The 27,878-nt window shown below is 39.9% G+C and overlaps 1 protein-coding gene across 5 annotated transcripts; it reads left to right on the forward strand.

Moving 5' to 3' along the window:
• The first annotated feature begins 1,204 nt into the window (after positions 1-1,204).
• On the forward strand, positions 1,205-27,361 carry CHODL (chondrolectin). Of its 5 annotated transcripts, none has more exons than XM_039564279.1 (8): positions 1,205-1,386; positions 15,862-16,174; positions 16,888-17,045; positions 20,845-20,892; positions 21,266-21,349; positions 22,658-22,760; positions 25,198-25,276; positions 26,829-27,361. In XM_039564279.1, the coding sequence occupies exons 1-8, from the start codon at positions 1,296-1,298 to the stop codon at positions 26,829-26,831; spliced, it is 879 nt and encodes a 292-aa protein (XP_039420213.1). In that variant the 5' UTR covers positions 1,205-1,295; the 3' UTR covers positions 26,832-27,361. The 5 variants fall into 5 exon arrangements, with proteins under 5 accessions (XP_039420213.1, XP_039420219.1, XP_039420207.1 ...); XM_039564285.1 differs by lacking the exon at positions 25,198-25,276 and adding an exon at positions 24,994-25,066 and having other exon boundaries at positions 26,829-26,907; XM_039564273.1 differs by lacking the exon at positions 25,198-25,276.
• The last annotated feature ends 517 nt before the right edge of the window (positions 27,362-27,878 follow it).

The raw sequence follows: 27,878 nt of genomic DNA on the forward strand, positions 1-27,878 counted from the left end.
ATTGTTCAGGAGGATCACAGCTCAACTTACCTGTAGATGAGAGAAAAGTTAGTTATTGCCTGGAAGCATAAATCCACTTGGAAAAAATCTGTATCAGTCAAACAAACAAATAACTCTGCTATTAAATCAAAAAAGTTGGTAGCAAAACACAGCAGTGCTTCAAATAATTTTCCAATGCTACTTAGGAACCTCAAGGGTTTTGGGTTTTTTTTTTAGTAAAAAACTGATCCCAGGTAGTTTTAAGGCAGCTAGGAATCCATCAAGTGTTTTAAAATCCATAATAATCTGAGACGTATTGACTTCTAAACCTGGCTATAAACATCCAAAGGGAAAATAACAATATGCCATGTATGATCTTTGAGTTCTGAGAAAGATGAAAATAACTGGCAAACCCTCTAGTAATTTGCATACAAGATGTCCCTTAAGCACATCTGCGGTGATCTATCCCATTTAAAAGCAAAGTACACAAGTAACCACTTCTTAATCTTACGCAATCTATAAACTATATTTGTAGATAAAACTTCAGCATGGCTCTGAAGAACAAACAAGTTTTGAAAGTGGTCCTTTAAACCTAAAACCTAAGGCATCATTCGAAGAGATCCAGAGAATTACCAGTGCATTTTCAGAGTGACAGCAATGTGGATTTAACTACAGTATCTTCGGGGGCAGTGAGAAAAGGGGACTTTCCAGTATATATACTTATAGTCTAGTGTGTATATATGTGCTTTCCAGGTGTATACCTCATATATGTATAGGTGTGTGTATATATATATATATATATATAGCCTCATTTTCAAGCTGGCAACAGGACATTTCTATTCTTCTTAGGGAAAACACAGACCAAGGAAGGTCTACAAAGCCCTTAACAGATAGGAAACCCTGACAGACCTGGGTTTGGATCGCACTCACAAGCCACCGGGACTATCCCCAAATGACCCGGCAGCGGGGCTGGGAGGGACCCGCCGCCCTGCAGCCTCCACCCAGGAGCGAGAAGCGACCTCACACCGGGTACCCGTGCCGGTACCTCTCCGGAGAAGGGGCTGAGACAGGAAAGGCTGGGGCTGGGATAGGGGCTGGAGTAGGCGCTGGGGATGGGGAAGGGGATGGGGAAGAGGCTGGGGCTGGGGGCGGTGCGGGGGCGGTCCCTCGGCGGGGGAAGCAGATAAAGGCAGGGCGGCGGGCAGTGGGGAGGTGGTGGAGGGCAGTGGTGGTGTTGCGTGTGTGGCCCTTGCTCTCTGGCCGGCATCGTCCTGCCCTGAGCGCTTTTCGGAGCCAGCCGGCAGCGGGGCAGCGCCATGGGGGCCGGAGGCGGGCTGGGGCTGGCGGCTGTTCTGGCGGCCGCGGTGCTGTGCAGTCCTGGGGCGCTCGCCGGGCGCGTCCTCAGCGGTGAGTGCGCGGTGCGGGGCCGGTGCGGGAGCGCAGCGCTCCGGGAGCGGCGCGGGGCGGACCCGGGACCGACCCCGCTCTCCGAAGCAGCCGCGCTTTGGCGGCCGGCGCTGGGAGCGCCTCCCGGGCGCCCCTGCCCCGCTGCGGGGCGAGCACCGGGGCGCTGCGGGGCGAGCACCGGGCACCCCGCCGGGCCGGCGGCGGCTCCAGCCGTGGGGCTGCGGGCTCCTGCGGCAGCCTGAACTCCAGTCCTGCCCCGTCTTGTTAGAGCTCGTTCATTGCCGGCGCGCTCCGGCTCCGTTCGAATTGTTTAAAAAGGTCGAGCGTCTTCCCGAGGAACGTCTGGGTGCACTGGGTTTTGTTGGCAGCTGTACGGGGCTATTTCTTCTTTGTCTGCGATATTGTTAGGAGGAGAGGGCAAACTTTTAAGAGCGTGTGGCATAAATAGTTTTGTTGTATGTGGGTGCATCCACAACTCTCTAAACTGAAAGGAAGACAGTACTTCAGAAATCTATATCTAACATTAGAGCTTAGGTTTAATTTAAGAGCTGTAGACTCGCACTGCGTGTTTGCAGTATACAGGTGTGTATGCTCAGAAGCTGCTAAATTTAAAGAAAAGGTCCCTTTTAAGCTTACTTTGGCTCAGACCCTCCAAACTAAAGGTGATAGGCTCTCAGAGGTGTGTTGCATGTGCCTATACATCCATGCATTTTCCTGAAAACAAAGGTTTACGCACTCGACTCTGCTTGTTAACAAGTTATGTGTGTGTATGTGTGGGTAAGAACGTGTTTCTTTGCAAACTGTTTCCAGAACAATGCACATTACTTGTATACTATTGTTTCAGAGGCTGTAACAGTAGCATGTCAACGAAACTTTTTTGTAGGTTTTTTGTTGTTGTTGTTGCAACCATTTGATTGCTGAATTCAGATAACTTTCTTGGTTGATGAGGGAGGGCAGTCACTGGGACCATTTTGATCATGCTTAATTTGAAGCATGTTCTAATGCTACAGCTAAGATGGGCTGTTGGGCTTTTTGGTGAAACAGTATCTTCAGGAAACAACAGCTAAGTAGCAGTACTTCCAGCACTTTGAAAAAGCTTGCTTGCCTCAACAGTAACCTAAGATATTTCATCTACCTCTGTCATACTGTGAATTATGCTAGCTATATGATGCATCAAAGCTCTAAGTATTACAATTTATATGACTGCTATGTAACACTGTTATTTTTAAGGAGTAGAGAGGATTAATCATCTACGAGATGGGTTTGGCATTAGCAGTCTCAGTGCAGGAGTCCATGTGTGGCTGAGGAAACCCAGTCCCTTAATCTTCCAGCTGCAGCTTCTGTGTTTGAGATGCAGCAAACTGAGGTCCAGCTTTTAAAGCTGTGTGTGATATGTGTATACTGCCTTGTCAAACTCTTCCTAGATGCACATAAGGCTTTGGGGGCTTTGAAAGGACACAGACTCCCCATATTTCCCTGAAGCATTTCAAGGCATATAATGAGCCTCATGTCATTGTATTATGCTGTTAATACTTGGCTGGGAGAATACAGGAGAGGGTTTGAAGCCACTTACAGAAAGAACCATTTATATACCATTAGTTAATTTGTTGAGGTTGTATTCATTAAATAATGATTTCCTAGACAATAACAAGGGAAGATATTAATTGTTTATTTATGCTTACTCCTGGTATTTGTATGTACTGGAAGAACATTTTTTCCCCCTTTCTTGCTCTCGAGGACCACACTGCTGTTCTGGCACATGCATGTGGGTAGGTGTAGTACTAATAGTAGTTGACATTATTTCAAGCAAGAAATAGTACCATTGAATAATTGGGCAGTGTGTGCTGTCACCTGATTCCCATCTAGCTTACCTCTCTCTTGTATAAGAACCAGCAGTTTGGACTTAAGCAACCTTATGTTTGAAATCCTAAATCTGTATCTTAAACAGATCTATTCCTGAAAAAAAAAAATAGTTTTTTTTTCTTCAGTCATGATTAATAATCTGGCATAGTAGGAAATTTCACTGCTCTCATTCCAAATAAATATATAGTTCTTATCACTCACAAAAGCTGTTTATGAAACTGCTTGAGTGCTGGCTGGACCTTGTGGAAAGACTTCCATTGACTGCAGTAAGTTTGCAGTAGACCTAGCAATAATTGGAAATTTGCTACCATTTTGACCACAAAAGTGTCAAGAGGACAGAGAAGGAAGGGCCTGCCTTTTTGAAATGCCATTTTCTTAATTAAAGGGTTTCTGTTACTTTTTCCAAGTATGTTAATTTTCCTAGGATATAATTAAAACTATTGTTGGCATCAATTTTCATTTAAGTGTTATTTTTTTTGCCATCTTTAATTTGGGAAGTTTTGAACAGTGATGTAAAATGCTTTGTAATTTTTTGTATAGCTAAACAGATGTTTTGTGAGCAGTGCTCACAGCCTCCATATCAGACTATCTAGCATTGCCAGAGAATTGATTCTTATAGGAAAAAAACCAAAGCAGGCTCAGGAGAAAGTGCTGAGTCTGCCTTGCTGTCCCATGACATCATAAAGAACATGAAGTGATGATAATGCAGTTTGCAAAGATGCAATTACTTTAAGTATCTATTGGGCAGGAGACATGCAAGCTAATCTTATTACTAATCATTTAACAGCCTATGTATTAATCATAGATATTATAGCTTAATGACTGCTGTTTGTCTAGTTGTATTTCTATGGCTTTTTAAGTTTTGCTCTTTGCTACTGCTGTGCATCAATAGCAGATTAAATAGTGATGTAGTATTTTGAAGCAGTATGTATCTATTTTGGTGCAGAAGTACTTGGATATATAAAACACTAAATGAGGAAAAACACTTGGTGGGTCAGGAAACTACCAGAGTTTCCCCTGAGGTATAGACTTCATTGCTTCAGTTGCCTTTAAGGAAGTGGATATGTTCATTCACATGGCTTATGATCAGATTTGAGTTCTACAGAAAGTACTGCAAAGTAAGAGAATTAAAGCAGTGTCTTCATGGGCACCGGATAGGGTTTGTTATCTCTAGTCAATCTCAAAAGGTGCATAATTTAATTTAATTGGCTTGGCCTGCTTATTACACCTGAATTTTGTCTGTCAAACTGTGTTTTCTCTAATTGAAGCCTTCTACTGTAAAGTTGTGGGGCTTTTTTTTTTTCCACCTGAACTGTAAATTTCAAGATACGTTTGTAGTTCAGAATTTGAAAAGGCATAACCTGAAAAAAGCACTGCCCATCTCTCTACAGGATACGTGTGCAACAGGTGTGCGTTGAACACATTTTGTTGGAAATATCCAGCATTTAGTTCCATACTAGACCAGCTTTTCTTGGATAGGCATGCCCAGATAGTACAAGATCCTTTTGCTCAGTTGTAGCTTTCAGTAATCACTAAAGCCGAGACTTGGAGAACTGCAGGAGAAGCTGGGCATTTAATTCCCATGGACTCCTTTATTTGTTCCTCTCCTTATCCAGCTGTACTGAGCACTGTCTTCTTGGGGGAAAATCAATGATCTAGGCTCCTAAAGTGAAATGAGGTGATGACTTTTGGATATAATACATGTTTCTACTAAACACACCTTGCCCCTTACCAAAAAATTCCACAATACCCTGTGGAATGAGAACCCAGTTTTGATGAGACCTGTGGTGGTGAAGGAGTCCTTCTGTAGCAGGGTAGAAATACCCAAGTACTTAAATCAGTTTCAGGAGTCAGATTTCTGTATTAGAGGAGATCCCCCTTTGTCAACCCTGTAAAGCTTACCTTTCCTGTGGGGTAGAGCTGTACAGGTTGGCCAGGCTGCAGCTCTGTTCAGGGATAAGGAAACAGACATGGAAAATCCTAGGGCTGTGTCTCAGGCCAGCATGCTGCTTTCCCAGGAATACAACTTTTCGCTCACAGCATTTTGTTCAAAAATGGAGAAGGGCATTGCAAATCTCAAACTCATGATTGTCAAGTCCCAGTATTCCACTTGGCTAAAGAGCCCAAGAGGAAACACCTACCACGGATAGAGCTATGGTAAAAACCATGTGGAATGGTATGGACAGTCTGCTTGTTTTCACATGGCTTTTCTTGTTCCCAGAGAGAGAAAGCTCATCTCTTCCCTGCTTAAGCTCATGTTCTGTACCTTGATTTTAACTCTGTGTAGTTCAGGTCTGATCCTGTGTACATCAAACTTCTCAGTTATACGATGTTTGTGGGGGGACATGCTTTGGTTCATAAAGGGTTCTATACAGCATTATTTTTCTGAAACTAATTCCCATAATGGCTTTCTCTTTGCAAATCTCTGGTGGATCAGAAAAGACTGTAGATGCTAATGTAAAATAGGTAAAATGAAACAATCCTTTGACAGTAATTGCTACACTCTAATCCCATACTCTTACCTGTCACTCACTATTTGGAAGTTGAGTCTCTTGCTGAAGCAGTCCCTACTCTCACCACTGACGAACAGTGGGACCTTCAATTCCAAGCAGTCTTAAGAAATAATGAGTCTTAATGAAACAGTTAGCATGGGTCTAACTAAATCTGAATGTAGCTGTGTTATACAGCTAATGATTCTAGGCTCACTTTGTAAGAAGTGAAGGAAAAAGTTGGTATTTATAGAGTGGGACTAATTGCATTTAAATTTAGGTTTTGAAAACGCTTCAGATCTGCACTAACAATGCTTATTTCATTCAGTTGTCTACACAGCAATGTCAGTGAGCCAGTTTAGATATGGACAGGTTTATTGGGAAGAACTGAAGTTTGGTGAGATGAATCCCACACTGTATCTCAAGCACTGCATACATGTACTGTGAATTAACCAGTCATGCTCTACCTCTAAATTTTCTCTTAGTGTAAATTATCCTTCATAATATTCCAACATATTTGTCCTCCCCTCAAACTTCCACTCTATTTTTGCCTTAAGAGAAATGTTGACAATTTTAAGATTCCTTGTGGATTGGCTTTTCACACTTTCTTAGGAAAAGTTGAATGAGAAAGGATTTGCCTGCTGGTTTCTCTTTTAATTGTGGAACTGCTGCAAAAAGAAGGCACTCCTGTACTGAAATGCATAAAGGGTGTTACACCCTAGGAAACTCTTAAAGTCCTTAAACCAAGGAAGTTAATAGAATTTGTGTCCATATATTACCTAAATCTATTGCAAATACAGACACTTTGGTAACAAATCCATGGAAATACACCTACTTGGAAAAAAGACATTCAAATTTCACTGAAAAATACTGAGATTGGATGATGCTTGCTATGAAAAATAATTGATAAAGAGTATGTTTTCTCCCTTCTCCTTTTTTCCTTCATTTAATTGACATAAGGTGGATCTGTTGATTTGGGAGATTCAGATTGAATATCAGGAAAAGGTTCCTCACCCAGAGCATGGTTGGGCACTGGAACAGGCTCTCCAGGGAGGTGGTCAGAGCACCAAGGCTGTCAGAGCTAAAGAAGCGTTTGGCCAACAGTCTCAGGCACATGGTGGTGTTCTTGAGGATGGTCCTGTTCAGGGCCAGGAGTTGGACTTGATGACCCTTGGGGGTCTCTTCCAACTGAGTGATACTCTGTGATTCTGTGGCTGGGGATTTATGAACTATTTCCTTCTAGAGGCAAAAAAAGAGAAAGGAACCATCAGCAGAAACTGTCAGAAGTGCCTAAATTTATGCCTAGGAGAAAACCTGTTGAGGGAACCTACTGATGGGTACAAAACTGGGTATTTGTGAAAATGTCTGCTGCTTTGGGGTAGAAGAATAAAAGTATTCCCCACTCCCCTAGGCTGGCACACATACTTAAGGCATTCAGACTACAATTTTTGTCTATTATATCTATTCCACAGCAAGTTAACAACAACTTCTTAGTGCCATAGTATGTCTGTCTTTAAAGCCACTGTGAATTCTGTTCTGGGCTTCATGGCTACACAGAAAACTATTCATGAATGGACTTAATTTGAACCACAGAATTGTTCGGGTTTGTTTGTTTGTTTGTTTGTGGGTTTTGTTTGTTTGTTTTGGGGTTTAAAAGTTCTGGGTAAAATAATCCACATCCTAGAGCAGACTTGTAGATGTGTAGGTCTGTCCAGTGCATTGTATTTCCCCTTATTTTGAGTAGGTTCAAGCAGATACCATTGATGCTTGGATGTTATCATTTGCCTGTTTGTGTCCAAGTTTTTCCTTAAAAAAGGGAAGGCAACTGGAACTTTAGGATGTTGTTATAGCAGCTATGTTGGCACTTTTTTTGTGAATCCCCAGGACAGTGCAGCTGTGAGCTGGCCCCTTAGAGAAGTAAGTGGCTGACAGCCATGGCCAGCCCTGTGATATACACCTGTAAAGTTCACATGATCAGAAGAAAGGAAAATAGTTATTACAGGAAAAGCTAAATGGATCTCATGCTTTAAATTTATGAGTGTTAGATAGCTGAAACCAGAGCTAATGCCAAAATGAAGGTATGTTTCACTTAGAAGAAAGAAAACTGTCAGGGCTTTAATGATTTGACCTGGGGGGAAAAAAAGTAGTACTTTTTGGGAAATACTTTATAGATTTTTTTTTGGTCACTGAATTATGACCTGAATCAGTGACTAAAACTTTTTCATAAATATTAATTTTATATTTCCCAGTTGAAGACAGTTAGCCTGTATTGATTTACATAATTGTAATTTTATGTTTGTCTGAAATGGTAATTATGGAGGGTGAAGTGTTGAATAGCTTCTAATGAGATTTAGATATCAAGCTGCTTCTTTACAGCTCTGTTATCAATGGCCTGAGCTCCCTCCTTTGTGTGCCAGGGTTGAGAAGCTAACCATAAGAAATACACGTGTGTGTTGTTTTCTTCGGGAAATGAGTGAATAAGCCTATCACTGCCATGTGAAGATGGCATCTTTCATGCAGGCTGGTATTCCAGTTCCCAGGACATCAAGAACAAGCCTGACACACCACATCAGGGATTTTGAAAATCCAGACGAACTTAATCTGCTCTGAAAAAGACAAATTCTCCCAGCAATTTATTCAACACAATGAAGAACATTTTGTAGAACAAGGAACCCTCTTGCATCTTCCCAAGACCTAGAACAGTGCAGGTTCTGAGCACACAGAGGCTTTGACAAACCTTCCCAAAAATAACCTGCTTAGATCAATACTTGTCATAAGTGGCCATATGTGCATTCTCAACTACCTATTTTAGTGACCAGCCATCTTGCTGCATTGTGCAGGAGAGCTCTCAGATCCAATTTTAATTGCATTTGTATTCACCTGGATGGCAAAATCCAGGTGTTAGGGATAAGTAACATTTAATATGTAAATCACCACTGCCAGGTGTTCCTTTGCACTGTCTGCTTTTTGACTGCTTGATTTTTAAAAATGTAGCTTTTTATGGGTCTATTGAGGACAGTTGTCATTCAAAAATAAATCCACTCCCTGTCCCCAGAAGTGCTTAGAAACACAGTAGCTGAACTAGTAAAGTCTAACATAGAGGTGAAAACCCATTTTCAGCAATAAATTAACTGAAAATCACTTTCCATGGCAAAAGAGAAGATAAAGACGACAGGAACTGGACAGAAACAAATGAATCTTGTGTAGCTTCATATTCTGCATAACTGTACTAAATCTCTCTATGAATGGTGTAATACAGTAACTTTGTTTCACTTAAACTTCATCATCCCTGGTTTTTTTCTCTTTGCAAAAGCTGCATTAATCCTAGAGACAGCTGTTTTCCTGGTGTCTGCGGAGCCCTTGCATCATCTTTGCTAATTCACAAGGTATGGGATGGTTAATAGCTAAAGTTACATTACCTGGCCTGTGCTTGTGAGTGAATAGAAAAAAATTCCTATTGATCATTTTAGGGTTGCTATCTATGTGTGCATCTATAAGTTTTACTTGCCCAAGAATTTAGCAAGAAAGATACTCCATTACAAGAAATATTTTGAGAATGGCTGATAGATGAGTTTTGCACGAGAGGTTGGGGGCAGCCTCCATTAAGTCACTTTAGACACTGTCTGCGTGCTTGTGACTCTGATACGACGCACACAAACTGCCTGCTGTGAACACCTACCTGAAGCACAGCTACTGGATAGGCAAATGTGGCCCTCAGGCTTTTTTATATAAGCCATTAAAAGTGACTTGGAACCTTTGAAAGCTTTTAACCTGGGGAAATCACTTATGAAAAATGGTATGATGACAATTTAGGCATAATCCCCAATCCAGAGCAAATCAGTAAGAAATGTCTCTTCTCTTGGAAGGCTTGGTTATTAGGAGGATTGGAAGAAAAAGTACCTGCTAAGAGAGAGCTATGAAGATATCAGTACAGATACAGGCTGGCATGTGACCTGTACAGCAGTTTTTATATGAATGTCAAATTTGTAAGCACATGGAATTCCCTAAGCTGCTCAGGACTGTGAGCTGAGAAACATCAGTGGTTTGAACACTGACTCAGCTAGAGAATGTGTCTTCAGTGTTACAAACTTTGGGAGAGAAGATGGCAACTTGCTTTTATCATAATTGAAGACAGAATGTAATTATGAAATGTTATCACAGGTTGTTTTTTAAAGTAATATGAATCATTAAAAAATTATATTTGATGGATGGACGCAAATATGATGCAGTAGAACATCAACAGCCGTAACAGCAAAACATGACCAGCAGCTGAACCCAGTCAAAATCTGACTGGATGATACAAAGATCATCTGACAAGATGCATCAGCTTTGAACTAAAATGTGATTAGGAAAATTTAATACCACTTAGTCTTACTGGCACATTCTGAAGTGCATCACTGGGACTTGGTGTGAAGTGCCCTGTGACGTGGGGACAGGTGAAAACAAACTGTGCCCGGTGTCCTGAATGCTGGTTAGCCATCCCTGAGGTCACTGCTCATGCAAGTTCAAGACCAAGACCAGTCTTCATAACACAGGCAGAGAATATTTTGGTTAATTACTGTAGCTTTCTGTTTTGCTGTTTCATTATCACTTTTACTTATGTCCTTGTGTTTTATTTGTCACTTTCTTTTCAGAGGTCTCCATCAGGCTCACATGGCTCTTGTTAATGTTAAATATTTCACATTGCTTTTTACCAAGTGTTCTTCTGTGTTTTCTGCTGAATCCATTATCTTGGGAAGAAAAAAAAGTCAAAATGCAAAAACAGAATGGACTTTAGTATATCAGTCTTTGTGCATTCATTTTTGTCTCTCTTCATTTACACTGTGCACATGCAGTGTCTGACCTAATCTAGGTGGATGCTAATGGTGTCAAACCCTGGATTGCAGGTTAGTTTGTAAGGTTCAAGAGGAAGTGGAATGGGATTTATCAGCAGGAAGCTTATCTTCTACCTGACATCTTCAAAGACTCCAGCTAAGAGGGGTGTGTCACTCAAAATGACCTTTGTGCCCCTCATGGCCCTGTGAGGGTTTAGTTTAGTGCTAAGCCTGATGCTCTTAGGGAGAGAGGAGTCCTTGGCCTGGGTATTTTATCAGCAATTTTGCTTCTAAATGACACTTTGTTGTAACTTCTGTCATGACAGAAATCAAGGAACCTATTATTTGTTTAATGAAGCATGATTATTAAAACATAATGGAGATATAACTGATTGAAATAACAGCTGGAAATTTGCTTGTTTCTTTTTTTCTTGAATGAGATTATTTTCCCCCTGTATGATTATCTGCAGAAATATTTTAATGGGTAGTTTAGTTTAAAAATATCTTTGTTCTGAGGCCCATATCTAAACATTCTACTATGGAGCTGCTGTGCGACACCCAAAGATGGAAACGGTAGCTAGCACTTTCTAGAGCAAGTACTGTTCACTTGCTTTTGTCAGCTAATGGGATGATGAGACAAAAAGATTATTCACGTTGCAGAGTATCTTAGCGTGATTCATTCCAATAGGCTTTCTTACGAATCTAGTTTCTAGTCAATTGTGACAGAAAAATTGGAACTCAATTTATACACTGAAATAGCAAAATGTTGCTTTAGAACTAACTGTGGAGTCTACTGAAAGATGTTAGAATAAGGTAAAATAGTACATAGTTAATATTTCCATACTTATCTTGTCTCCTGTACAATGTGGTCCATTCTGTCATTTTTCAGTGGTAAATTATTTCTGCTTTGTAGTTCAGAAATTAGTAGTGAGAGAAAAAATGAAGCTTTAAAACCTGACATCTCAGCGTGTTCCGAGAAGAGCACTAAAATGTCAACTGATTTGCCAGCTATTAAGGCACAACTGCAGATTTCCATTAACACATTTATCTGCTGTAGTGGAGCTGGTTCAAAGTCCGCTTCAAAAGAAGAAAGAAAAGTTTCAGAGTAGGTCACAGCCGAAACACAGGGATTAAATTAACTAGAACAAGAGAAATTCACAGCTTCTTCCAGACAGCTTACTGTTCTGGCTCACATACTTCATTCACACTGTTTGGGTCTATGGGTCTTAAAGCCAATTATTTCTTGGTTTCTTGCGGTTTTCTCTGTTGGTTTCTGGAGGTATATTCTTGCAGAAATGATCAGCCTCTAAGGAGAAAATTATTTCTTTTGCCACAGGTGGAGAGAGCAACAAATGTGAGAGCAGTAATTTAGGAGCTGGATTTCATGCAAATTTTCATTTGTTCAATTCTTTCACTTTATAAAACTTGCTTTTAGAGTTACTTAACCCTGCCCAAACATTGGCAGTAACAATGGTATCATTAAAAATTATTCAGGTCAGTTTAAGGGAAGAAAGAAAATGTCTTCCACAAAGCTTCAAGATTTTAGCTTGCAAACCCTTTCAGATAAAGCCTTGGGTACAGACTGTGCCTTCACATCTGTATGCTGGTTGCTCCAAGAGGGCTCTCTGATTTGAGTGCACAACGGTGGCAAGCTGGGCACATCTTAGGGGCTGCAGTAGCTCTTTCCCACTGTGCATCACAAATGCTTGTCATCCTCCTTGCTGCTCCATACAGTCCCACCTGGTTTCCTTGGTGTGGGTGATGGAGCTGAGCATTGATACAACCTCTGTACTGGTCCAGAATACAGCACAGCTTATGCATACAAGCCTCGGAGCAGATCAGAAACAGCACTTGCCATGACTCGATGGTCTTCAAGGTCTAAAGCCTAAAAGATTCTATGATTTTACTTGAGTCTCCATGCAGCAGCTGACTGGCAGATGAGCATTCTGAGCAGGCTCAGTCAGGTAGCCAGCAAGGATCCATTGCTCCTGCTAGAAGGTTTGATTCAGATTTTGGGAGAGTCACAGAAGAGCAGAGACTGTGCATGAGAACAGAGAGTGAGGGGAGCACTTCAGCCACCTGAGAAGCATGCAGGGATGGGGGGAGTGGATTGTGTGTTATAAAGGCAAAGTCAGCTGTTTTCCTGTGAGAGGGAGGAACAGCATGGGAATTTTGATCCATAGCAGTCAGCCTGCTCACCTTGGTTGAATATTCCCTCATGACTGAAATTGTGACCAGGATACTTTGATACCTGAATTTGCTCATAACTTACTATTTGATGTCAAGGAAGTGTATGTGCGCAGAATGAAAGGATCATGGAAGAGTTTATTTCAAAGATTGTCTGGAAAAATAAAAAGAACAAGACAAAGGACAAAGCACTCTTCCTAAATTTGCATAGGCATCTTGAATTAATGCTTTGAATCCAATCTTCAGCTACAGGGAAGGGTGTGGTCACTTTTCCTTGGAAGTGATTAGAGTCCTGCATAATTCATAATTCAAAGCTGCTAGGCTTTGGACGTTTGTGCTGTTATATACACGTGTACTCTGGCAATAAGCCACTGTCACTTACCCAGCAGTGAGGGTCAAAATGTTGATCAGTTCCTCCTTCCCTGTGCACTCGGTCTTGTCAGTGACACAGAGTTCCTGGGGAAAATCGATTATGCTAAAAAAATTAGAATTTCAGCATTGTAGATTAAGGGAATGTACTGGGATTTCACGTGCAGCTTTCATTCTTGCACTTCCTCTTTGCAGCGTTTAGACTCATCACTTTGTTACTTTGATAAGAGTAGTTCTTTTGTTCAAAGAAGTCCTAGGAAGAAGCCCATTATTTCATATGCATCTCTGTCAAAGGGTCCGTCCCTTGGTTCTTCAGCACCATTGTCCAACTAGGACTATGGCTCTTGCTACATTTACTGGGAGCAAGGCTCTTAACCTATATGAATAGAGGGAAATACCAAAGAGAAGTTGGGGCATACATTGTGTTGTCAGGACAATATCAGAGAAAGTCCAAATTGGCGCACTCTGCCTGATCTTGGAGCCTGGCTTTTTCCTTGAATATCTGTGACACAAGCTTGTCCTTTTTTTAGACTATCCTTGTTCCTCTGTTATTTTGGTAGATTAATTACTGATAAAAAACTGAATTTTCAGAAGTCTATCTGGCAAGTAAGAATGAGATTACAAAGATGCTTCTCTTCCTGATGGACCTTCTCCAGATGAACTGTAATAGGGTATTATAAAGTGAAGGTTTCAGAGTTTTTGTTTGGATTTTGTTTGTTTGGGGTTTTTTTAGAAAAATTACAAGAATTGTAGGAAACACTAGAAAGCTAAGCATAGTATATCCCTACTGCCCCTATAATTTAGCATTCTACAACATAAATGATCCCAAAAAATAAGAATTACTTTCAGATTTAGCTAAAAGTCAAGAGCTGATCCTGTTTTTCCATTCCTATATTAATGCATTTTTGATAAAGTGTGTTTATTCTCTGCAAATACTTGAAACTATGCTCTGTGCAAATATAGAGATGTCTTCATCTCAGCACTTGTGCTGTCTGCTATTGGAAGTATCCTACTTATTAAAGACAAAAATAAAGCAACACTAATGCAAATAGACTGCACTTTATTGTAGCTTTTAAGCTTTTTTGTTTACTTCGATGTTTACTCTTTGTGTATAGAAAAACATTGGGAAAACTTAAATATAGCTGAAGTTATGGGAGGATGTTGCTGTTTCCCAGTGACAAATTACAATTTTTTTTTGTAAGATGAAACAGGATAAATCTTGTTCAAAGTTTATTTATGTGAGTCATATATCTGGGTTTGCTTAAAAGTGAGACTAAATACAAGATTTTCAAATACAAATCTGATATGGTACAATAAACTACTGTATTTTGTGTTGGTGTGGTTTTACCTCCGTTGCTGTGAGCAGTTTTGGGTGCCCCAATATAAGAAGGGTATAAAGCTCTTAAAGAGTGTCCAAAGGAGAGCTATGAAGATGGTGAAAGGCCTTGAGGGGAAGCCATATGAGGAGAGGCTGAGGGCACTTGGTCTATTCTGCCTGGAGGAGACTGAGGGGAGACCTCATTGTGGTCTTCAGCATCCTCACAAGGGGAAGTGGAGAGGCAGACACTGATCACTGTGATGACGAGTGACAGGGCTCAAGGGAATGGCCTGAAGTTGTGTCAGGGGAGGTTTAGGCTGGATATCAGGAAAAGTGTTTTCATCCAGAGGGAGGTTGGGCACTGGAAGAGGCTCCCCGGGGAAGTGGTCGCAGCACCAAGGCTGACAGAGCTCAAGAAGTGTTTGGACAAAGCTCTCATATACATGGTGTGACTCTTGGGTTGTTCTGCACAGGGCCAGGAGTTGGACTCCATGACCTTCAATGAGCCCGTCTGGCTCAGCATGTTGTGTGATTGTCAAATTTTCCAGTTGATTTCTATACAATCTTGATAATGCCTGGTAGTTTTTGTTACTTTGGTATCCTTCAGTCATTCTTACTTAACAAAATGAATTTTCCTATTTTTTTCCTCCAATGATAAATTTCGATACTGGAAAAACTTGATTTTGGTTTTTTTTAAAGAGACTATTTGATTTAGAAGCCTTCTAGTGTCCCTAAATAAACATACTGGAGTTCAGTTGCAGCTGACAAGTGGGTGTGTTAATCCCTCATCTTGAACAAACTCTAGAGAGTCTTAGTAGTTGAAAATCATAATTATTTTTCCTTTTTAGGAAAAAGATGTATCTTTCTCAGACAAAGAACTGGAAGAAGCAGGCTCTCTCCTTCCATAGGTTGCACTTAGGCACATTGTAGTGAAGAGTGGCTATGAGTTCCTCTCCTACATGCCCTCTCAAGATTAACTCAGAGGATCAAAAAATTTCCAGCTGCTTCTTGCCACTAAAAATGGGAATTTGAAATTTTTTTTAAATTGAATAACTCTAGTTACAAAATAAAAATGAAATTGTTCCATTAGTATGAAATAGTTGAGAAAATACCCTCCAAACAGATCCTGGCTTTAACAGAGAGGCCTGATGCTACAGTCATTAGAGAATATTCTTCTAGAACCTATTGGGAATATTCAGTGTTTTGGAGGGTTTCACAGGCCATGGGAAGATGGCACAGATTCCTATGAACTGTGTTCTATTTGCAAGTTAAATTAGGGCAAAGGATCTCAGTGGTGCCAGTGTTATCACCATGAATGCTCTCAGACAAAAATCTCCAGTCCTCCATCAGCATGTGCATGATGTTCTGTGTTCTTTTCTTGCAGGTTTGATATTCATTACTGTACTCTGAACAGTCCCATGATTTTATTTTCCAGGCCAGAAGGTGTGCTATGGTGCCTTCAAGCGTTCGTGTTACAAATTAGCCTATTTCCAGGACTTGTCTAGACGTGTGGGCTTCCAGGAGGCCCGCCAGGCTTGTGAAATCGATGGTGGGGCTTTACTGAGCTTGGAAAGTGAAGCTGAGCAGCAGCTAATAGAAAACATGCTGCAAAACCTCACCAAATCGGGCTCTGGGATTTCTGATGGTGATTTCTGGATTGGGCTGTGGAGAAGTGGCGACGGACTGGCCACGTCGAGTGCTTGCCCCGACCTCTATCAGTGGGCTGATGGAAGTAGTTCACCATTCAGGTAAGCGTGTGAAACTGCTTATTGAGAAGGTTTCATGGAAAGAAATGGAGCCTGAAATGCCAAGTCTTGCTTGAAGGCATGAAGTTTGTAGCATCTCCCCCTTGACTTCTCCAGATAAAGGATAGCTGGCAATCGGGATTTTGAATTTGAAGCTGTGACAGGATGACATTTTGTGGCTTCAGCCTACAAATTTCTTTGCTCCCACCCACAGAATTTGCCCCTGCATGACATCTGGAGGTTGTTCTGCCACACACAGAGTCTTTAGGGTGTGGTCTGAAAGCAGGCAGGTAAATTCTGCAAGGCTCTGGCCACCTCAAAACAGGGAGTCAGCCACCAAATAAATTATTGTGAGATGCTTAGTGTAAATTCTGTTTCTACCCTTTTTGAAAAGCCTTTAGTTTCTTGATGAATCCAAAAGCCAGAGTAGCAGCAACTCACAGAACTCAGGACAAGGGGACAGATAAGAGTCTAATAGGGAAGAAAGCAGAGCAGTAGGGTGTTATTTCTGCTGAGGTGCTTTGATCAGAATTTGTTTAAGATTCAGAGATGTGGAGCTTGGGCCTTTAACTCCTTTCACAGAAGGGTTGTGGGAAATGCAGGATGTGTTTGAAGAGGATGGGACTGTTGGAGTTGATATTTCTTCATTGATGCAAACTCTTTTCTTTGGCAAACTCTTCTTTGGCATCCTGATGAACCTTATCCTCAAAAACTAGAAATTGGTACACAGATGAGCCTTCCTGTGGAAGTGAAGCCTGTGTGGTGATGTATCATCAGCCAACTGCAAACCCTGGTCTGGGAGGGCCATACCTTTATCAATGGAATGATGATAGGTGCAACATGAAGCACAATTTTATCTGCAAATACGCCCCAGGTAGGTGAAACTACAGTTATATTTCACAGGTGGGACATTGTCTTAGGAAAACAATTGCCTCTTGGTTTGTGAGGGAATCTCCAAGTGTCTTTTGGCCTGTGGTTCTGGTTCCTTTGGTGTGTGCCTGGGCTGATATTAACAGGGGATGTAATATGTCAGTAACAACAATAAAAAATAAATTGTAGTACATTTAAATAAACCATTTTATATCTAATAAGAATATTTTTGAAGTTAGCTTCACTATAATGCATTCCCAAGTTTGTTTTGATTTAATTAATTCCCTAGCTATTTTTTCTTCATAAAATGTTTTAAGTGGACATTTTCTACTTTCCAGGTAGGATGACCAAGACATCTCTTGGTCTTCCTGTAAAAAATTTTGCACTGTACTTGTAGTTGCAGCCAGTTATACCAAATTATGTGTGGTGGTAATTTCAAAAAGTCATGGCTTGAAGAATGAAGTCCAGAACAGCAGGGAAAAAATCTGCATTCATGCATGTAGACTTAGAGATATGAAAAGCAGATGCCTGCTAGTTGAGATGGTGACAGAAAAAACAGATCTTAGGCAATTTGGCTGTACTTCCAGACATGACATAAGTTCTGTATATGTCAATAGAGGAAAAGTGAACTATAAACTAGATCATGGTGCAAAACCAGAAAGGACGTGGAAAGTAAATGTTCCAGTTTGAGCCTGCAGCATTTTCTATTCTTGGTGGTACTTACAGTAAATGAAAACGTGTTTTCAGTAGGATCATGCAAATGTTTTCAAATAATTTTTGGTGTGTCTTTTCAAAGACTAAGCTGAAAGTCAGAATACATATGAAATTATGGATTAATTTAATTTATTAATTAATAAAAACTCAGGAAGTGGGCCCATGGGAATATTATGATGTTTGACAAGACCAAATGCTGGTGCTGCACCTGGGTCAGGGCAGCCCCTGTTACCAGTCCAGGCTGGGGATGAACAGATCCAGAGCAGCCCTGGGAGAAGGACTTGGTGGTGCTGGTGGGTGAGAGGCTGGACATGCCCTGGCCGTGTGCTCTGGGAGCCCAGAAACCCCCGTGTGCTGGGCTGCATCCAAAGCCCCGTGGGCAGCAGGGCAGGGAGGGGATTCTGCCCCTCTGCCCCGCTCTGCTGAGACCCCACCTGCAGTGCTGCATCCAGCTCTGGGGTCCCAGCACAGCAAGGACAGGGACCTGCTGGAGCCAGCCCAGAGGAGGCCACCAAGGTGATCAGAGGGATGGAGCAGCTCTGCCATGAGGAAAGGCTGAGAGAACTGGGATTGTTCAGCCTGGAAAAGAGAAGGCTCTGGGGTGACCTAATTGTGGCCTTTCAGTACCTGAAGGGAGCCCACAGGAAAGATGGAGAGAGACAATTTACAAGGGCCTGGAGTGACAGGACAAGGGGGAATGGCTTCAAATGGACAGAGAGTAGGCTTAGGTTAGATATTAGGAAAAAATTCTTTCCTGTAAGGGTGGTGGGGCTCTGGAACAGGTTTCCCAGAGAAGCTGTGGCTGCTCCATCCCTGGAAATGTTCAAAGCCAGGTAGGATGGGACTCTGAGCAACCTGGTCCAGTGGAAGTTGTCCCTGCCCGTGGCAGGGGGTTGGAAAGAAGATACTATTTAAGGTCCCTTCCAACCTAAACCATTCTATGATTCTATGAAGTCCTACTCTTAGCAGCTATTTGACCTATATAATTCTGCAGTTTCCTCTCTGCTTTCTCTATGCTGACGATCAAACAATAATCACACTCTTTGCAGAGATCTGGCTATCTGTAGAGATCCAGGATATTTCATTCCTTTGGTTTTGGTGGATACATAACTTTTTCACTTTCTGGTCTCTTAATGAGGATATTAATGACAATTAATACTACAAGCAAGTATTAAATATTTGGAAGATATTTTACTGCCACCCTCTAAATCTGTTCCTGCTTTTAAAATTGTTAGTGGATATCACTACTTTATGATGATCAATAATCATCATAGGCCCTTTAAGGAAATATATGCATATGCAATTTTGTCACTTTTAGAACTCTTTGAATTATTTTGAAATAATGCAACAAAATAAAAATATTTTATTTTATTAAAAACCCAACATTTTGATGTCAGAAATTGTATGCTTTAGTAAAAAAGTTTGGTTTCAGGTATGTTTCACGACTTTAAAAGCAAACAAATTTAAACTAGATAATTTTTCTGTAATAGTGAGCTACTTACCATTCTTGTTGAGATGTGATAAGGAATTGTTTTTTCTATTGCTTTTACCAAAAGCAATAATGAAAATGAAATTAAATGAAAAAATGCTGGGTATTTTAGATTGGCAGAAAATGAAGTGAAAACAGTAACAATGAAAATACATTTATATTTCTTTCCGTAGGTAGAAATGGGTTATTAGCTTATAATGAGGCATATAAGGCAAACAATGTATGGGTAGATTATTGTTAGTATTGACATTGTTATGCAGTATATGTAAATACAGTACTACTGAATTGTAGCTATTTACTCTCAAACTGTTGGAATTGTGCTCTTTAGCAAAACAGGCTATTCTCCAGAAATGTATTTTTCTGTCACATGGAGGAAAGGAGTAGATGCATAAATGTATATAAATAGATATATGACATTTCTTTCACTGCCTGAAGAAAGTACCACAATGTTTGTAAGAAAATTACATTTGTTATCTCAAACCAAGGGAGACCTAAAAATGACCTTTTCCCCCCCTGAAATCACTGTACTGGCTTCAATGTCAGCTCTTAGCAATACAAAATACATCCATTTCACCAGGAGTATTAAAGTGCCACATGCATACTGAATTTCAGTTTGTTATCTGAATATGTTGTTTTCACAACTCTCCTGTCTGTATTCAATATATGGAGTGTGATACCAGCCGCAGGTCAAAACAGGTTGTAGGTGACTGTGATGAAGTTGCATCTAATTGTATCAGCAGCAACTCCAGGGCAGTGCTCATTAGGCAGCCTTGCTCAAGCAGCAACTACATTTCTGGTAGACACTTTTATTTTTCCAAGCCCTCTTTATAGTGCCTCCCTTGACAGAATTTGCTGTTGCAATGTTCAGTCTGGCTTTGGATCATATTGATCATTCAGCATTCTTAAATTTAATTATAGGTTGGTAATTGCAACCACATTTAGTTCCTGTCCAGCTCGTGTAGGTTTGATTATGCCATCAAATTAAAAACTCATCTCCTCTTCTGCTGTCAAGAGACAGCAACTCAGTTCTTTGGGGTGTCTTGGCATCTTTCTTTATATATGGCCAAATGTAGCTATTTTTTACCAGAGTAGGTGAAATAATTGCCTTTTTCTACTAGGCTTTATCACTGTTTTGATTTCTCCCAGCAGTTTGGATTTATCAAGACACTAAGAACTGTAGTCTCATAGCACTATTAAGTTAGTATAACCTTAAGATAGAGAGAAATTCTTACATTGTTTTAGAATTGTCTGCACAAATGAAGCTCTGAATATGTTAGGAGCTTTATTCAGCACAAGAAGTTAGGGTGTTCAGTGGTTAAGCCATTAACCATTAGCCATTAAATCAGAGGCCACCAAGAATTGGAGCTAGAGTAAACTATTGCCCTCTTCTAAGGAGCAAAAAGTATAAACTAGAGGTGATTTGACACTAGTGTTTGCAAATAGTCTTTGGGAAGATGATGAAATGATGAAGAATTAAGCAATTATTGTTTGGGGGAATGTATCTGTGTCTGTGATACTGCATGAAAAATAATGGAAACATCTGGTTTTTTGCACACATTTTTCATTCTTCAACAATCAATTTCAAATATTGATTTAACAGATAATGTCTTAGAAAAAGAATTGGGAGACAGAGCGGAGCCAGAGTACGGTAAGAAATTTTGACACGTTAAATTCAGTTGCATTGGTGAAGACATAATTATAAGGATAGCTTACAAGAACCTCCAAAATTACTCAAGTTTAACAGGGACAATTAAGTACTGGAACACAGGAAAAATGAATCCTTCAGACAGCAAAAGCTGCAAGTATATGGCTGTTGTTCAGAATGGCACTGCTTGTAATTCTTGTTCTGGATATAATTCCAATTTTGTAATAAAATCCTGTTTACAAGTATATTTAATAAATCATTAAAATGTTCATTTTTGCAATATAAATTAAAATGTAATGAATATTAATTTATTTAACAACATAATGGCCCTTTTTTTTTTTTACTATTTTCCTAAATTGTCTGATGTCCTTTTCAGATATTTTTCCAACAGTGCCAGCAGGAAATCCTTATGACACAAGCAAACCAGAAGATCAGTATCATATTATTGCTACTGAAACAGGTAATGTGTTCATATGAATTTAGTGTTCTGCTAAAAATATTAATAGTGGAATTAAATTAATATTTCAGTTTCCATTTTTGTCAATAGGAAGAAACAGTCTGTTTCCCTGGGAAGTGCCCTGAAAATGCATATATTTGAATAACATTTCAAGTTACATAACATTCTTAGTTACTGTGGAAACAAATTATATCATTGTCTCACCAAACTGTGTCCCTAGCTCCCCCAAGTATCCTGTGCTTTAAGGAAAACCACATGCTAAGAGGAGTTCAGTGCCTTGCTGAGATTCCCAGCAGAGATGACACTTGATATTTGGGAAGTGGGTACCTACTGCCCAGGTTCTGCAATGCCCCTGGCTGCTTCATTCATCAATTTATCTTGCGGATGGAGTCCCAAGGCTGTAGCATGGCTTTAGTTCAAGGAACTGAACATGTCTAAGGAGCAACTCTGGATTTTACAGGATTGCACCATGGGATTAGGGAAAGTGAGTGCTCTGTTCCCCTACTGGTTGTCTGGATTTGAGCCAGCTTCCTAACTGGTGTTTCCATTATTTGTAACCCCAGAGGAATTGATATATTGATGAACAGTGGTTTGAAATCAATAATGCCATTTAATATAAACTATGCAAAGACTCTCTCTCTAAAACTCGGACACAACCTGAATATTCACATTTATTCTTACTAGTGAAAAATATTTTCAAAATAGGGCAATGGGTAAGAAATTCTCCACAATTTGTACATTAAATGTGTGCTAGTATGAAACACAGGCATACAGTTCCTGCGAAACAGTACCCTTCTGGAAGCTGCAGGCCCCATCCTCTATTGTAGACAGATAATGGAGTCTCAGCTTATACCATTTCCCACTCCTTTTGTCCAGGGACCTGCAGAGGAGCACCTTTAGCTCTCCTCATTAATCAAGGAGAGGTTAGATGTGTCTTTTAAGGGAAAAGGGAAGATGAGAGCCAGTCTCATTCCTCCTGTGGCCCCACATGGGCAGGGAATCCAACATACAAAGACAACTGAGTTTACAGTTAAAATGGACTGTAAAAATAGCCTGTGAACTGAACTGTGTTAAAATACTTGAATTTTGAATTATGAAATTGTAAAATATCAGAAGACCTTTTTGCACATAACTCAAGTGCTGTTTTATTCTTGATACTGCTGAGTTCTCTTTGGAGCTCTTCCTATAGAAGGAATATATGTGGTTTTTTGTGTAAGTTAATGTATTTCTATTATTTTACTCCAGATTTTTACTCACATGGTTAAAAGCATTTCAACATGGGAGACATTAATGAAAACTTTTGTCTTGTAGGTATAATTCCGAATCTAATTTATGTTGTAATACCCACTATACCACTACTGCTGTTGATACTGGTGGCTTTTGGGACTTGCTGTTTCCAGATGCTTCATAAAAGGTAAAATACACTCATCCATAGTGGCTTTATAATGCAGAATTCATATTTCCATTGGCATGCTATTCCTACTGAAAGACTGCTTACATCTATCCCCAAATATGCAAATAAGCATCTTTTCATCTATTAAAATCCAAGTAGTTTACAGCTGTTACAGCTGAACATTCACCTTCAGGCTTTTCCACAATATGCTGAAATAATTCCAGGTCTCAACGTATGTTGCTGTTGGGACTCCACCTGTTTCTAAAGAAAGTCTCTTTGCAGACCACTTGATAGGCAGGGCTGTTGTCAGCACTTTTACTTCACCTCTTTCATTGTGATTACCACCTATAAAGTATCTGGGCTGTGGCAAATAATAGCAGGGTCCCTCACAGATACAGGGTGAACTCAAGGACTACTCACTTTCTAACCTAAAGTACAGTTTATTCCAAGGATAAATCTAAGGGCCAGCAGCTGCTTAATGCTGCTGCTTAATGCTGTTCCACTGCACGTACCATACAAACAACAGATGGACCACTAAGCAGAGAAACAGAAAAGCAAAAACATTCCTTGAGCCACACACCATTGACACATCCTTTGTACATCGTGTAGGTGCTAAAGAGGATGCATAAAGTAAATAGGTGTGTGTCCATATCTGTGATATCAAGCAGATGTATTGTTATGCAAAGAGAAAACACTTCAGCCTTTTGAAATACAATCTACTTTGCTTCATGCTTTAAAATTCTTTGGACTTTTCATTTTTCTCAAAATATGATATAGATATGTCAAGATATGACAGCATAAAAGTTTTTTTTTTCTGAACTAGTCTTTCTGAAACTTTCAAATATCATTTTCATCCTTTAATTCAGGAAGTGGTTTCAAGTTAATGTAATTCAGAAGAGTTTAAACTGGAATATGATTTGTAGATAAATGCTATTTTGGTAAAATATCAAGAGTAATAAACAGATTCATAAGCTGTTGTCCCTCCTGAAGAGCAGGAATACTTAAAAGGAATACGATATCTCTGTTTTAAGAAATTAGAAAACAAAATTCCTCCTTGTTTTTAGCCTTTATTTTTTTTCTTATGGTTTTTACTTAATATTTCCTGCCAATAGCTGTCGTACCTTATTTCAGGTGAGAAAACACTTCACATATGAAGACTCTTTCTGTCTGTATGAGTGAGTGTACAGTGATATTTGCAGTACTCCTTGGTACCATGTCTCATGGAAACAAGTAGCCATAAAAAAAGATATGATGACGTCTGCATAATAAGCTAGATTGAGTTTTTATTTTATGCATTTTCTATAAAGAAAAGGAAAATGTGCATTTTCCAACCTGTCTTATGACAGGCAAATACAGGCCTGTGAAAGGCCATGTACAAACCTCAGCAGTGGGGCTGCAGAAGGTTGGAAGCTCAAAGCAAAAAAAGAGTAATAAAATAATAATATGTATAATAATAGCAATCATATAGTGATTGAATTCTGGAACCTTTATTACGATGGCCATGGATTTCTTGGTAAGTATGGTATATGTTTGTACCTTTTCTGGCAGGTCTTTCTCATCTGAGAAAAGCTTCAGCCCTTAAATACCCCTGGGAAAACAATGAGAGATTCACGGCCCACTGAAATAAATAGAAACAGTAGTGTTGACTTCAGTGGGCTTTGATCAGGCCTTTGATGCTATAGCAGTTCATCCAGAAGTAATTCATCTGAACTTCCTAGACTTCAAAATTGCATAACACAGATACTGGAAATTCACCTTGGAAGATTGCCCTTTTTTCTGTTAGCTGATTAGTTTGATAGATGAAATGATACAAAAATTAAGGACAAAATGGTTTTGATGCAAAACAGGGTTCTCTTTTTTATTGTTTGTTTGGTTTGGGTTTTTTTTGTTCCCAGAATGTCCATTTTGAGTTGCAACAAAACCTTTAATTAAAGAACTTAAACCATTTCTAAAAATCATTTAGCTAAAAAAACTATCACCAAAAATGAAGTATTTTGTTTATCTGTTGAAACAAAACTTTGTTTTTTAAAAAATATTTTCCTATCTATTTTCAATCTCCTCTTATGACTGCCTTGCAAATCATTTTATTTCATCACAAATATGCAGTTCTTGGAAAAAAAGCAAGTCAAAAAAGAGACAATCACTTGAACTGATCATCTGGATAATGTAGAGCTTTAGGAAAGGGATTCTGTCCTGGTGGGGAAGGAGGGATCCCCAACTTTCCACATGACCCTGACTTCTCATTCTTTTTTAGGCTTCCACAGCATGGTGACCTTTCCTCTGAAAGCCACAACCCATGGCCAACCAGGACATGCCTAGCTTGAAAGGTCATGACTAATTTTGCCTGGCATTGGGCTCTTGAAGGGTAGTAATAAGGCAAAGCAACACCTCGTCCCTGTAGCTAGCCGAAATGATCAGCTCATTCATGCTTAGATGCTCTCCCTTTCATTTCTTCCAGGGAAGCAAGGAGAAACTGCTTCAAAGACCCATCTCCATTATCATCTGAATGCCTTGCAGAAAGTTTAAATTCCAACCTGGTATATTTCTCAGTTTCTATGATTGCATTTGATGGTCAAAACACCAATATGCTCAAGCTATTTATTGCCTCTTACCTTTGTCACTAAAATCTGTTTCCTGAACCAGCTGTGAAAATCAGCGTAGGTTTGCTGAAGATAAGCTCATTTGATACAGCTCAAGTTCTGATCCAAGGTATTTAGAAATTGTTCCTGCTGTGTGGCAAGGACTCTCCATTCAAAGCCTTTCATCATTAATTTATGAAATATGCCTGCTTTTTCTGGATTAATCCAGAAGGAAGTAGTGACTTCGTTTCTTTAAGAAGGAAGCGCTGGAACTACTTTATTCATTGCAATTGCTTTGTTTATAGCATTGTGGCCTGATCTAAAGTCCACTGAAGCCAAAGGGAGTCTTTTCAATTACTCCAATGGGCTCAGGTGCATAATGCATTACTTTGTAGGACTTCAGAGGTAAGTCTGGAGGGATTGAAAACTACTGTAGCATTCAGCACCCTCGAAGTACATTTTAAATCAACTCAGACTTGCTTGCATTTACACACCAGGAAAGGAGTAAAACTGAATGTATAGGACTGTTGGGAGTCTTAGGTTTCCACCTTACAAAGTTATGTAGGGCTACTTCTCCTCCTCTGGTTTTTACTTAATTGGAAAAAAAAACCATCAGTGTAAAATATTCCACCCAGAGACTGAAGCATTTTCATTGAAATGCAGCTGCAATGGCTCCTGAAGTGACTCCTGTTTCAGTAGACTGCAGTGCACTGTCATCTGCCAGTCTAAGTGAGGGAAGATAGTGTGTTGTGGCAGTTGTAGCCATGTGGAAAAACTGCCATAAACTTTTAGGGTGCCTCAGGGCTCCCTGAAAAAACTAGAGTGAACACTTTGGCAGTATTGCAGAGCAAGTATTTTTGGAACCAGTTTTATCTTTTTTTTAATTGAAAAAACACCAAACACAAAACCTACTATTGACAGTTTTGACTGAAAACTAGCCCTAAGGAAGCTTTCTACCAGTCATTCATTGCTAGGAGTCTGATTCATGTGCCATCGCTTCATTAGATGTCAGGTCAAGCCCTGAAGGGAAGAGGCTTGCTGGCGCATGGGGGGGTGCGCAGTGACCTCGTTGGTGTACGCAGGGTGGGCAGGGCTGTGGTACCCCCTGGGGTGGGTGGGCTGCACCTTGGGCGTGGATTTAGTGGGGTGTGTGTGCTCTGGTTCCCCCCAGACAAGGGAAGTACTCAGCTCCCACCAGCCCTGGTCAAACTGAGTCCACGCCCTTCTCTGAAAAGACCACTCTGTACAAGAGGTGTGGTTGGATGGGAACTGGAAAACAATAAAATAAAATCCATACAGGCCAATTCCGTACAGTTCCTGGGAGTAGCACTGCTAAGATGGGTGGTCTGGTATCTTTGGTAACAGTGCCACTGTGGCTGGGGAACCCACACTGTGAAAGCACCAGTGGCCTTGAGATCTGGGGATGAAACGCTCAGGTCTGATCACAAAACTGAATCAGGACTGGAAAGGCACACATGCACTGAAAATAGTTTATATTTTTATTTTTCAGTAAAGGAAGAACAAAAACCAGTCCAAACCAGTCCACACTATGGATTTCAAAGACGCCTAGAAAGGACAGTAGCATGGAGGTATAATGGTTTACTGACTGAAAACAAAGCAAAAATAACCTTTTGTGAGGCTGTATTATAATGTCGTCAAAGAACATTAGCTTGGAATGGCTTGCAAAATGCAAAGGATCTACAAGAATGAACTGTAAGCTCCCCCTTGAGGCAAATGTTCAGATCATTTTTATATAATGTTTGTTTATTAATTCAGTAACAAAATATGCCTTGCTAAATAAAGGGTATGTGTTTATTTTGCTAAGAGATGTAAGTTAGCTAGTTGTGAGCAATGAAATGAACAGAGCATTTGAAGTTTTTATGGGGAAATATCCACAATGTATGTAGTTTTAAGACTGTAGTTAAACAAACCTCCTCTGTTTCTTTCAGTCTCTCATGAATTGTATCTTAGTCAATGTACAGTAAATGGAACTGACAATTTTACAGTGTAACAATTATTTATCTTTGCATAAAAGTTTGATACAAAATATTTGTTTAGTATTTATTTGCACACTTAATACAGTTTTTGAACCTCGGGAACAAATATTATTTTATTAACTATTAACATGGCTGCTGACAGAAACAGCCGCCATGTTGTGACATCAACTTGATGTGGAAAAATTCAAGGCTTCTTCAAAGTCCTTTGCTGTCATAGAATGAATTAATTTTGCCCGGGAATGACTATAGCTTTTTTGTCATATTGGCCTAAGGTCAACATAAATAACTTGGAAAGTGATACCTCATTAACAGTGTATCCTTTAAAGGCAGCTATTAGTTGTTACTTAAGTAAAATACTTTTTGATGGAAAAAAAACCCCAGAGTGGGCAAGAGTTTAAGATTAAAATTACTGTTTCAGTAAGTCTATGTGCAAAGACATTAAAGGTTATTTAAATATAGCTGATAGTTTGTTAGGAATAATGTAGTATTGGAACAAAGAGAAGACAAAGGTTTTTTTTCTTGGAAGTGGCACTAATAGATTGATTCCAATATTACTCAGACTA

Source organism: Corvus cornix, chromosome 1 (genome assembly GCF_000738735.6).
Source record: "Corvus cornix cornix isolate S_Up_H32 chromosome 1, ASM73873v5, whole genome shotgun sequence".
In the NCBI taxonomy this organism is placed as follows: domain Eukaryota; kingdom Metazoa; phylum Chordata; class Aves; order Passeriformes; family Corvidae; genus Corvus; species Corvus cornix.